The sequence below is a fragment of the Oncorhynchus mykiss genome, chromosome 20, assembly GCF_057628025.1.
Source record: "Oncorhynchus mykiss isolate SJ-2025 chromosome 20, ASM5762802v1, whole genome shotgun sequence".
Lineage (NCBI taxonomy): Eukaryota > Metazoa > Chordata > Actinopteri > Salmoniformes > Salmonidae > Oncorhynchus > Oncorhynchus mykiss.
In genome coordinates this window covers 5,121,807-5,133,876 of record NC_143041.1, presented here as the reverse complement: position 1 = coordinate 5,133,876, position 12,070 = coordinate 5,121,807, and the positions used below count along the sequence as shown (strand labels likewise).

General features: G+C 39.8%; 1 protein-coding gene across 2 annotated transcripts in view; it reads left to right on the top strand.

Annotated features, from left to right (window-relative positions):
- The window catches only part of LOC110498826 (pro-neuregulin-3, membrane-bound isoform-like), a 303,813-nt gene that overhangs the window by 264,478 nt on the left and 27,265 nt on the right, over positions 1–12,070 (top strand). For both annotated transcript variants that reach the window (XM_021575470.3, XM_090212038.1), the window contains 2 exons: positions 6,917–7,032; positions 7,455–7,610. In XM_021575470.3, the coding sequence (XP_021431145.3) occupies positions 6,917–7,032; positions 7,455–7,610 (272 nt within the window). The remainder of the gene's footprint in view (positions 1–6,916; positions 7,033–7,454; positions 7,611–12,070) is intronic.

Genomic DNA, 12,070 nt, shown 5'->3' with positions numbered 1-12,070 from the left:
TTATTAATTTAATATTAAAGTATTAAACCATTCACTAAAAGCTTCAATCATAAAAAAGTTACACTTAATTCCGAACTGTAGATGAGTAAAAATGTCTTGGATTTTTGTCTTTATCCAGATTACAACCTCCCACTAATTCTAAATGAAACCTTGTTCAAAGTATCACGTTTTAAAATATGCCATACAAAGGTGGTTGCAATACCAGTTTTATCCCCCAGAAAATTCAGAACAAATATTACAACAAGTATTATGGTTAAACTCAAATATTCTGATTGATAAAAAGAAAATGAAAACTTTATTGATTAAAAAAAGAAAAAGGAATGATCTTTATTATAGAAATTATGAATAGGAATGGTGGGGTTATGTCACACGTGCAGTTAACAAAAATATATGGAAATGTCTGCTCTATCCAAAATTACAATCAACTGATTGCAGAATCACTGCAAAGATAAGGCGAGGCAAAATGAAGGGGAAAAGGTGGGGAACTTGTTTGACTGTCCTTTATTAAAGACCAAAATTGGCAAAGTTTGCGCAAATAAAAAAATATACCAGTTTCATCCGAGGACCAAAATGTTGACAGCGGTGCAATAGAAGAAAAAAAAAGCAAAATAGCTGGGAAGAGATTTTCGATGTTCAGATTCCATGGCACGTGGTTTATGAACTGATACATAAAACAACACTTGATTTAACCTTAACGTTTTTCAATTTATATTATTAAACATAGCCACCAACAGAATATTATGTACTGTATATGGGGCATACAACCATCTCAGCTCTGCAGATTTTACAGTGAAGTAATGGATTTCAAATAATTTTGCTGTGTAACTACACAAAATGCTTATTTCTCTCAACGTCTCTCAAATTTGTTTACAGCCCTGTTAGTGAACATTTCTCATTTGCCAAGATAATACATCCACCTGACAGGTGTGGCATATCAAGAAGCTGATTAAACAGCATGTTCATTACACAGGTGCACCTTGTGCTGGGGACATTAAAAGGCCACTTTAAAATGTGCAGTTTTGTCACACAACACAATGCCACAGATGTCTCAAGTTTTGTGGGAGCATGCAATTGGCATGCTGACTGCAGGAATGTCCACCAAAGCTGTTGCCAGAGAATTCAATGTTCATTTCTCTACCATAAGCTGCCTCCAACATCGTTTTAGAGAATTTTAATGCACAGAGATACCGTGACGAGATCCTGGGGCCAATTGTCGTGCTATTCATCCACCACCATTACCTCATGTTTCAGCATTATAATAGTCATGAGGATCTGTACACAATTCCTGGAAGCTGAAGATTTCTTCCATGGCATACACACCAGACATTTCACCCATTGAGCATGTTTGGGATGCCCTGGATCAACATGTATGACAGCGTGTTCCAGTTACCGCCAATATCCAGCAACTTCGCTCAGCCATTGAACAGGAATGGGACAACATTCCACAGGCCACAATTAACAGCCTGATCAACTCTATGCAAAGGAGATCTGTCGCGCTGCATGAGGCAAATAGTGGTCACACCAGATACTGACTGGTTTCTGAAACCTTTTTCTTATGTATCTGTGACAAACAGATGCATATCTGTATTCCCAGACATGTGAAATCCATGGAATAGGGTCTAATGAATTCCTTATTTGAACTGTAACTCAGTAAAATCTTTGAAATTGTTTATATTTTTTTTTCAGTATAGAATGGAATGTTTGTTTTGCACGTCCTACAATAAAATTTGACAGATTGTGTGAGAGAGGAAGTGCCACAAGTGACAATTACAGACGTCTCCAGCGAAACATTTAATCACATAGATTTATAACCTCTGTGGTGGAATATTTGAATCAAGTGAGCGAGACTGTCCTTTTTTCAAACAATCATCTTTATTTAATATTGATTTAATTATTGCAATAATGAAGCTGTCGACCGCACACTCTAAGGTGTGTGGCCGAGAGCTTAACCTTTACAGACAATGCAGAGTTCTTATATAGCTGACACTAAAAATGCTTAGTCATGGCTGGTTCCACGCTTCCCATTGCTGATTGGGGTCCACCACAAGCCATCCTGGGTTCATTCTGTGGTTATCTGCACTCAGTGTTGTTTTAACCACACCCCGGCTTAGTTTCCCAAATGCCATGATGATTTTGAGACAATGAGGGTTTTGTTCTATTCCTCCAGGATCTCTATCTCAGTTACACCCACCACATCTCATCTCTGGAATGCGGTCTTTAGGTTTTTATCACCAAGTCAACTGCCAGCTCAAGCCTCAGAGGCCCAATTTAACCCAGAGACAAGAGAGTACTCATAAAACCTTATCTGATGCATAAACAGCATTATTACATAATCGTGTAATTTTATTCTCACACCTTCTAGTCATGTGTGCAGTAACAGACTCCTGTGACACCGATTGCAATCCTGCCTCTGACACTGTGAACAGTACATCAATATGAAAAGCAGATGAATGAATACACACTACCATTCAAAAGTTTGGGGTCACTTGGAAATGTTCTTGTTTTTTTAAGAAATGCACATTTGTTGTCCATTAAAATAACATCAAATTGATCAGAAATACAGTGTAGACATTGCTAATGTTGTAAATGACTATTGTAGCTGGAAACAGCTGATTTTTAAAAATGTATTATTTACATAGGCACATAGAAGCAATTAAACTGACCTTCTTTAGACTAGTATCTGGAGCGTCGTAACTCATATAAAACAAGTGTTGATAGGCATAACATAATTTTCAATATGCCAATTATGCTGTTGGCAGTGGCGAGACGCAGACAAAATACTCATGTTACATTACTCTTAAGAAGGTTACTGCAATTGTGCCGGAGAGAGTCAAATGACAATGACCACCTCCTCGGCGTCCCGTTCCCCCCAGCAGAGTTTGTGAGAGGGTGGTCAAAATGATCCAGTTTTCCTGTGCCGATGGAGCACAAGTTTTAACAGGTCACTACTGGAGTCAAGGGTGCAAAGAACGAGAAGAGTGAGATATCTTATGAGGAATGAGAGATCTGAATAGACTCAGAGGGAGTCCCAAATGACATCCTATTTACTTTTGCACTACTCTATTCATTGTGCACTATATAATGAATAGGGTTCTATTTGAGACACTACCTAAGTCACATCCAATCGCTTTAATTTCTGACAGTAAGATCAGAGGCTGACCATCTTGGGAACTTCAGTCCTTGGAATAACATTATCTGCTGTTATACTCCGTTCAGGAGGCTTTGGGGCATTGCACTGCTTCTTGTGTGAATTCTTAGCTCTTTGAGTGTAGGATTTTCGTTTTTGGCTAAAAAACGTACCCATTTGAAACGGCCTATTTCTCAGGCCCAGAAACTAGAATATGCATATAATTGCAGGCTTAGGATAGAAAACACTCTAAAGTTTCCAAAACTGTCAAAATATTGTCTGTGAGTATAACAGAACTGATATTGCAGGCGAAAACCTGAGGAAAATCAAACCAGGAAGTGTTGTTTTTCCTGAAAGCTCTCTGTTCCATTGGATGCCTTGCCTCCATTTAAAGGGATATCAAACAGATTCCTTTTCCTATCGCTTCCTCAAGGTGTCAACAGTCTTTAGACATAGTTTCAGGCTTTTATTTTGAAAATGAGCGAGAAAGATATCATCGCGTCAGTGGATAGCTGGGTGTGCGCAGAGTTTTGCTTGCGCAACAGAGTGGGGCAGCCATTGTCTTTCCCTCTCCTATTGAAAAAGCGACAGTCCCGGTTGATATATTATTGATTATATATTTTAAAAACAACCTAAGGATTGATTATAAAAAATGTTTGACATGTTTCTGTGGACATTACGGATACTATTTGGATATTTCGTCTGCGATGTCGTGACCGCTCGAGCCTGTGGATTTCTGCCAAACAAATTGAGGTATTTTGTTCCATAAATAATCTTTATGGAACAAAAGGAACATTTATTGTGTAACTGGGAGTCTCATGAGTGCAAACATCCAAAGATCATCAAAGGTAAGCGATTTAATCTATTGCTTTTCTGACTTTCGTGACCAATCTACTTGGCTGCTAGTGTTTGTAATAGTTTTGTCTACTGAGAGAGATGTCCTTACATAAACACTTGTTATTCTTTCGCCGAAAAGCTTTTTTGAAATCTGACAGGCCAGGTGGATTGACAACAAGCTAAACTGTGTTTTTTTATATTGCACTTGTGATTTCATGAAAATTAAATATTTTTAGTATTTTAATTTGGATTTGGCGCCCTGCAATTCAGCGGGTGATGAAAATGATCCCGCTAAAGGGATGGGTGTGTCAAGAAGTTAAAGCTCCCAGTACAGAGGCCCTTGTTATAAGTTAATGGTTCTAATTTTGATCCAGGAAAAGAGAGAGATTCTTTAGGAATCCATAAATGTAATCCTGTCTGGGATTAATTATTGACCGCTGTAGAAAGTACTGTGATTTATTTGATTTATTAGGATCACCATTATCCGACACCAATGGTGACAGCTGGTCTTACTGACTGTGGTCCGACAAAACAAAAAAGACATTACAGACAAAAGACTTTACAATTTACATACATTTAAAACATTAACCTGCAGTGTGCGTTTATATATCAGGAGGCCTAGTCCTTAGAGCATTGGTTCTATACCTGAAAGGTTGCTAGATCGAATCCCCGAGTTGACAAGGTAAAAATATTTTGTTCTGCCACTGAACAAGGCAGTTAACCCACAGTTCCTAGGCTGTCATTGTAAATAAGACTTTGATCTTAACTGACTTGCCTAGTTAAATAAAAAAAATCTGTGGAACATGCATGTCGGTAAATGCTCACAACAAGTAGGTCACATGAGGAAGAGGCGTTGCGCTATGAGGTGTTGCTTTATATGTTTTTTTTTGAAAACCAGGTTTGCTGTTCACTTGCTTAATATAAATTGGAAGAGAGTTCCATGTCAGCGAGTGTAGTCAGGAAGTGGCAACTGTTAATCTATTTTTTAATGGAAAGTCTAATCAAATCACTCTGCCTGGGCTGAGGGGGGCATTTATCATGGGGGAACATCTCCTAGAGTGACTCAGGACTATTGCTTCTTTTTCTGCTGAGTGACTTTTCATACCCTTATTATTCTTATTCCACATTTTGTTGAATTGAAAATAAAAAAAATCTCATCCATCTACACACAATACTCCATAATAACAAAGTGAAAACATGTTTTTGGAAATTATTTCTAATTTATTAAATTAAATGGAGACAAATGTAAAATAAAATAAGTATTCACACCCATGTGTTGAAGCACCTTTGGGAGCGATTACAGCTGTGAGTCTTTCTGGGTAAGTCTCTAAGAGCTTTCCACACCTGGATTGGGCAACATTTGCCAATTATTCTATTCTAAATTCTTCTAGCTCTTTCAAATTGGTTGTTGATCATTTCTAAATTTTCAAGTAGATTTAAATCAAAACTGTAGCTTGGCCACTAAGGAACATTCAATGTCTTCTTGGTAAGTAACTCCAGTGTAGATTTGGCCTTGTGTTTTAGGTTATTGACCTGCTGAAACGTGAATTCATCTCCCAGTGTCTGGTGGAAATCAAACTGAACCAGGATTTCCAGTAGGATTTTGTCCGTGCTTAATTAACTCCATTCCATTTATTTTTCATCCTGAAACTCCCCCGTCCTTAATGATTACAAGCAAATGCATAACATTATGCAGTCACCACCATGCTTGAAATTAGGGAGAGCAATACTCTGTAATGTGTTGAATTGGATTTGCCACAAACATAACACTTTGTATCCCGGGCAAAAAGTTTAAGTGTATTGCTTGGCAACATTTTATTACTTTAGTGCCTTGTTTCAAACAGGATGCATGTTTTGGAATATTTTTATTCTGTCCAGGCTTCTTTCTTTTCACTTTTTCAATTAGGTTAGATTTTTGGATTAAAAACAATGTTGTTGATCGATCCAGCTTTCTCCTCTCACAGCCAATAAACTCTGTAACTGTTTTGTTTGGCCTCATGGTGAAATCCTTGAGAGGTTTCTTCCTCTCCGGCAAATGAGTTGTGTGTTTGTAGTGACTGGCAGTATTGATACACCATCTAAAGTGTCATTAGTAACTTCACCATATTCAAAGGGATATTCAATGTCTGCTTTTTTTTTTACACATCTACCAATAGGTGCTCTTCTTTGCAATCATTGGAAAACCTCTGGTCCTTGTGTTTGAAATTCACTGCTCAACTGAGGGACCTTATAGAAAATTATATGTGTGGGGTACAGAGACGAGGTACTCATTCATAAATAATTTTGAACAATATTATTGCGAACAGAGTGAGTCCATGCAACTTATTATGTAACTTGTTAAGCAAATCTCTACTCCTGAACTTATTTAGGCTTGCCATAACAAAGGGAGTGAATACTTATTGACTCAAGACATTTCAACTTTTTATTTTTTATACATTAAAAATTGAAAAACACAATTCCACTGACATTATGGGGTATTGTGATTAGGTGTAATCATCTCAATTTAATATATTTTAAATTCAGTCTGTAACACAACAAAATGTGGAAAAAGTCAAGGGGTGTGAATGGAAAGTATTACTTTTTCCACAATTTGTTGTGTTAGACTGAATTTGAAATGGATTAAATTGATATTATAAGGTCCCTCAGTCATGCATTGAATTTCAAACTCAAAGACCAACGAGGTTTTTCAATGCTCGCAAAGGGCACCTATTGGTGAATGGGTAAAAAAGCAGACGTTGAATATCTCTTTGAGCATAATTGAGTGTTATCTACGGCTCCGCAATGGGCCGTGTGTGTGTGTGTAAATATTTGTGTGTATGTGGGCTTGTGTGCATACTGTAGGTGTATTCAGTTTGTTTATATTATGTACAATGAACTCAATGTTTTCCTAATATATGCTTCCTACTTTCCTCAACTCATGTCCTTATTAGGTATTTTTGTCTTTCACTGCAGTGCTACAAATCTCATGGGTTCTCCCCTCCTCAAGGGTGCAGCAGTCTGTCAGCTGCCGCACCAACAGCAGCTCCACCGACTCTCAACAGAGCACTCCCCAAAGGGAAAAGCTTCAGGTACTCATACAGTAGAACATCTTCTCTTGTTCTTCCTGCCCCGCTTGTTTAAATGGGCCGCTCCAGTCTACAGAAGTGGATGCAGCCAAGTAAAATGTACACATATGGCACAATATAAACAGCGCTTTCATGGAATGTAAAAAATATTTATGATGATTGCAGTTGGTAATAAATATGTTAATATACATCTAGGCTCCGGTACCAGACACAAAGGCCCTTATCTGCATCTCTAAAAGCAGTCAGAATCGGGACATTCCCGTTTGATTTACAGTTTAACAGAGTTAGCAGCTAACATGAAAATCACACTGATGGCTTCACAACAGGAAAATTAATATTTTTATCTTCAAATAAGATGACCCATTTGTGACCCATTTCAATGTTTTCTGTTTCTGTCACGTATTATTTCACATGGCTCATTCCAGGAGTAGCTCCCTGTCCCTCAGTCCAGCCCAAAGACACCAGGACACTCATCACTTCAGGACCCTGCCAATCTCTCGAGGACCAAGGGTTGCTGGCCCCGCCTATAAGCACCTGCAAGAGGTAGAGTCTACCGAGATGGAGGCGGAGTCTTTAAGAGGGTAAGCACCTGGATGTTCTGCTTTGCTTTGAAACTGAATGAGGACAGTGTTAATAGCAAGGTTGTTTGGTCTTGATAAGTCCGTTTGAATTATGTGCTTTGAAATAATATTAATGAGTATAAATCTTCTGTTTACCTTGAACCACCTTGAACTAAGTTAACTTAAATGACGCAACACTCCATGCCGCCCCACATCTTGTGTTGCATTTTCATTTTGAACGAAAACAAGTGGGTTGAGCCCTGAGCCGCCTTGGGCTGGCCTTCTGGGCATGGTGTGTCTTCCCGCCTAATCTAACAACCTTGCTGGAACATCACCTGGCACTTGAGATGAAGTGAAAGTCACTTGCAAGCTACAGCTGCTGTCACGACTGTGTGTAGAGACGGACCAAGGCGCAGCGGAGGTTGAGTTCCACATCTTTATTTCTTTGTGAAACTTAAGCAAAACAAAACAGTAAAGAAACAATGAAACGTGACTAAGTGGTGCACAAAACACAAAATAATATCCCACAAGCATAGGTGGGAAAAACAGCTACTTAAATATGATCCCCAATTAGAGACAACGATTATCAGCTGACTCTAATTGGGAATCATACAAATCACTAACATAGAAAATAAACAAGAACACCACATAGAAATAAATAAACTAGATCACTCCCTGACCTACTTCACCATAGAAAAACAATGGCTCTCTATGGTCAGGGCGTGACAGCCGCCAGAAACAAACACAGAGCAGACAAAACTAGCTAACTTGTTTTCAGATAAACTGTCCTGGTAGCAGGGACAATGTTTTCAGAAAATGTTGACAGAAACAAACATCATTCTTAGATCTGAATCAACTCGACCCCAAAAGAGAAAAAAAAGTGAGAAGAAGACTGCTCATGACCATAAACCAGATAAACATTGGAATTCCTTTTGAAAGGTGGAAAATGGAGTGAAATGGCCACTGTTCTCATGGACTGGTAGATAAGGGTTGTTGTGTTTTTAACCTTAGTGTGTTCAATGTTCAAGCTTGCTAACACTGCTACTTAGCTAGCTAACATCTGTATTTGGACTGTTTTGTACTCAAAGTAATCTAACGATAGCTACATCATGTAGCTACACTGTACAAACCACACAAGATGCCCAATGCATTTATTAAAACTGGCTAACGTTAGCTGGCTAAAGCTAGATATGCAGATTGTTGACATGGTAGTGTGTGTGGTTGTTGATTTTTGGCCCCGAACCACACCATAAAATGCATCAATCTAGCTATAAAATTCAGTCCGGTAACATCACACAAACATGTATTTCTCAGGGAGATACTGGTGGAGAGAGTTGGATTTTAAGGGAACCTAAGGTTAAGCTGGACAATAGAACAAGTCAAAATTCACCCAAGGCTGAAAAACGGCAAAAGAACGTTGGCTGAGCACGAACGCTAGCGCGAGGCCATAGCAAATTAATTGAAACGGACCTTCGCAGAGCCTCTTCTGACTGGAGTGATGGTTAGAATTCAATTTCTCCTAAATGGCACAAGAAAATGCATCCCTTTTTTATTTTATAACTGCAATCTGTTCTTATGACGAAACTGGAAAAAAATTAACTTGTGTAGAAAGTAAACATCCGCACCTCGATGTTGTCAACTGTGCTTATGTCTGTGTAATGAGGAAGTAGGAAAAAATGAAAACTTCTGACTATTTCTGGTCTAGTGATCGATGACAACTGCGGGTGCTGGCCAGATTTACATAATTACAAAGAGGAAATTCTCCTGATTTAAAATGGTGTCTGACTTGAAAAATCTAAATATTCACATTGCGAGATATTTTGTGAAAAAAACAGACATACCTATATTTCCCCGATAGGAAACAATGGGATGACCTCAGAGTTCATGAGTCATTTGTTGTTGTTGTTGTTGACATTTTAACTTACCAGAAATTGGTAACAGCATTGTACACTGCCCAAACTTACATCATTAGCAATAATAGGTTATCGTGATTAAAATGGTGTAGAACTTCAAACCATTAAAATACAGACATTTTGAGCAATTTGGCAAAATAGACAGACATGTCCCTATTTCCCCAAATGTCCTCATATCAAATGTTATTGGTCACATACACATGGTTAGCAGATGTTATTGCGAGTGTAGCGAAATGCTTGTGCTTCTAGTTCCGACAGTGCAGCAATATAAACAAGTAATCTAACAACTCCACAACAACTACCTAATACACACAAATCTAAGTGAAGGGATGGAATAAGGAAATGTACATATCAATATATGGATGAGCAATGATTGAGTGGCATAGGCAGGATGCAATAGATGGTATAAAATACATTTGGGATGAGTAATGCAAGATATGTAAACATCATTATTAAAGTGGAATTAATAAAGTGACTAGTGAAACATTTGTTAGAGTGGCCAATGATTTCAAGTCTGTATGTCGGCAGCAGACTCTCTGTGTTAGTGATGGCTGTTTAGCAGTCTGATGGCCTTGAGATAGAAGCTCTTTTTCAGTCTCTCGGTCCCTGCTTTGCTGCACCTGTACTGACCTCGCCTTCTGGATGGTAGCGGGGTGAACAGACAGTGGCTCAGGTGGTTGTTGTCCTTGGTGATCTGTTTAGCCTTTCTGTGACATCAGGTGCTGTAGGTGTCCTGGAGGGCAAGTATTTTGCCCTCGGTGATGCATCGTGCAGACCGCACCACCCTCTGTTGAATCCTGAGCTGTAGTCAATAAACAGCTTTCTTACATAGGTATTCCTCTTGTCCTTATGGGATTGTGCAGTGTGATGGCGATTGCATCAACTGTGGACCTATTGTGGCGGTAGGTAAGGTAGGTAAGGTGGAGGTGATATGATCCTTGACTAGTCTCTCAAAGCACTTCATGATGACAGAAGTGAGTTCTAGTCAGTGAGTGCTAGTGAGTGCTAGTGATAGTCATTCAGTTAAGTTCCCTTTCCCTTCTTGGGTACAGGAACAATGGTGGCCATCTTGAAGCATGTTGGGACAGCAGACTGGGATAGGGAGAGATTGAATGTGTCTGTAAACACACCAGCCAGCTGGTCTGCCCATGCTCTGAAGACTCGGCTAGGGATGCTGTCTGGGCCGGCAGCATTGCGAGGGTTAACACATTTAAATGTCATACTCATGTCGGGCCATGGAGAAGGAGAGCCCACAGTCCTTGGTAGTGGGCCGCGTCGGTGGCACTCTATTATCCTCAAAGCGGGCAATGAAGGTGTTTAGCTTGTCTGCAAGCAAGACGTTGGTGTCCGTGATGTGGCTGATTTGTATTTTCGTGATTATCTGTAGACCCTGCCACATACGTCTCGTGTCTGAGCCATTGAATTGACACTCCACTTTGTCCCTATACTGACATTTTGCTTGTTTGATTGCCTTGCAGAGGGAATAAATACACTGTATTTCAGCCAAATTCCCAGTCACCTTGCCATGTTTAAATGTGGTGGTTCGCACTTTCAGTTTTGCTCGAATGCCGCCATCTATCCACGGTTTCTGGTTAGGGTAGGTTTTAATTGTCACAGTAGGTACATTATCTCCTATGTACTTCCTTATAAACTCAATCACCGAATCAGCGTATAACTCGGTATTATTCTCTGAGGCTACCCGGAACATATCCCAGTCAGCGTGATCAAAACAATCTTGAAGCGTGGATTCCGATTGGTCAGACCAGCGTTGAATAGTAATTGTCACAGGTGCATCCTGTTTGAGTTTCTGGATAGGAGGGGAGGAGCAAAATGGAGTCGCGGATTTACCTAATGGGAGGTGGGGGAGGGCCTTGTATGCATCGTGGAAGTTGATTAGTAAGCAGTGATTAGGAAACTCTGTCACCACCAATAAATCCACTATAAATGACAATTTCAATAAGCATTTTTCTACAGCTGGCCATGCTTTCCACCTGGCTACCCCTACCCCGATCAACAGCGTTGCAGCCCCCACAGCAACTCGCCCAAGCCTTTCCCGTTTCTCCTTCTCCCAAATCCAGTCAGCTGTTGTTCTGAAACAGCTGCAAAATCTGGACCCCTACAAATCAGCCGGGCTAGAAAATCTGGACCCTTTCTTTCTAAAATGATCTGCCGAAATTGTTGCAACCCCTATTACTAGTCTGTTCAACCTCTCTTTCGTGTCATCTGAGTTTCCTATTGATTGGAAAACTGTTGTGGTCATCCCCCTCTTCAAAGGGGGTGTCACTCTTGACCCAAACTGGTACAGACCTATATCAATCCTACCCTGCCTTTCTAAGGTCTTCGAAAGTCAAGTCAACAAACAGATTACCGACCATTTAGAATCCCACCGCACCTTCTCCGCTATGCAATCTGGCTTCAGAGCTGATCATGGGTGCACCTCAGCCACGCTCAAGGTCCTAAATGATATCTTAACCGCCATCGATAAGAAACAATACTGTGCAGCCGTATTCAATGACCTGGCCAATGCTTTCGACTCTGTCAATCACCACATCCTCATCGGCAGACTCA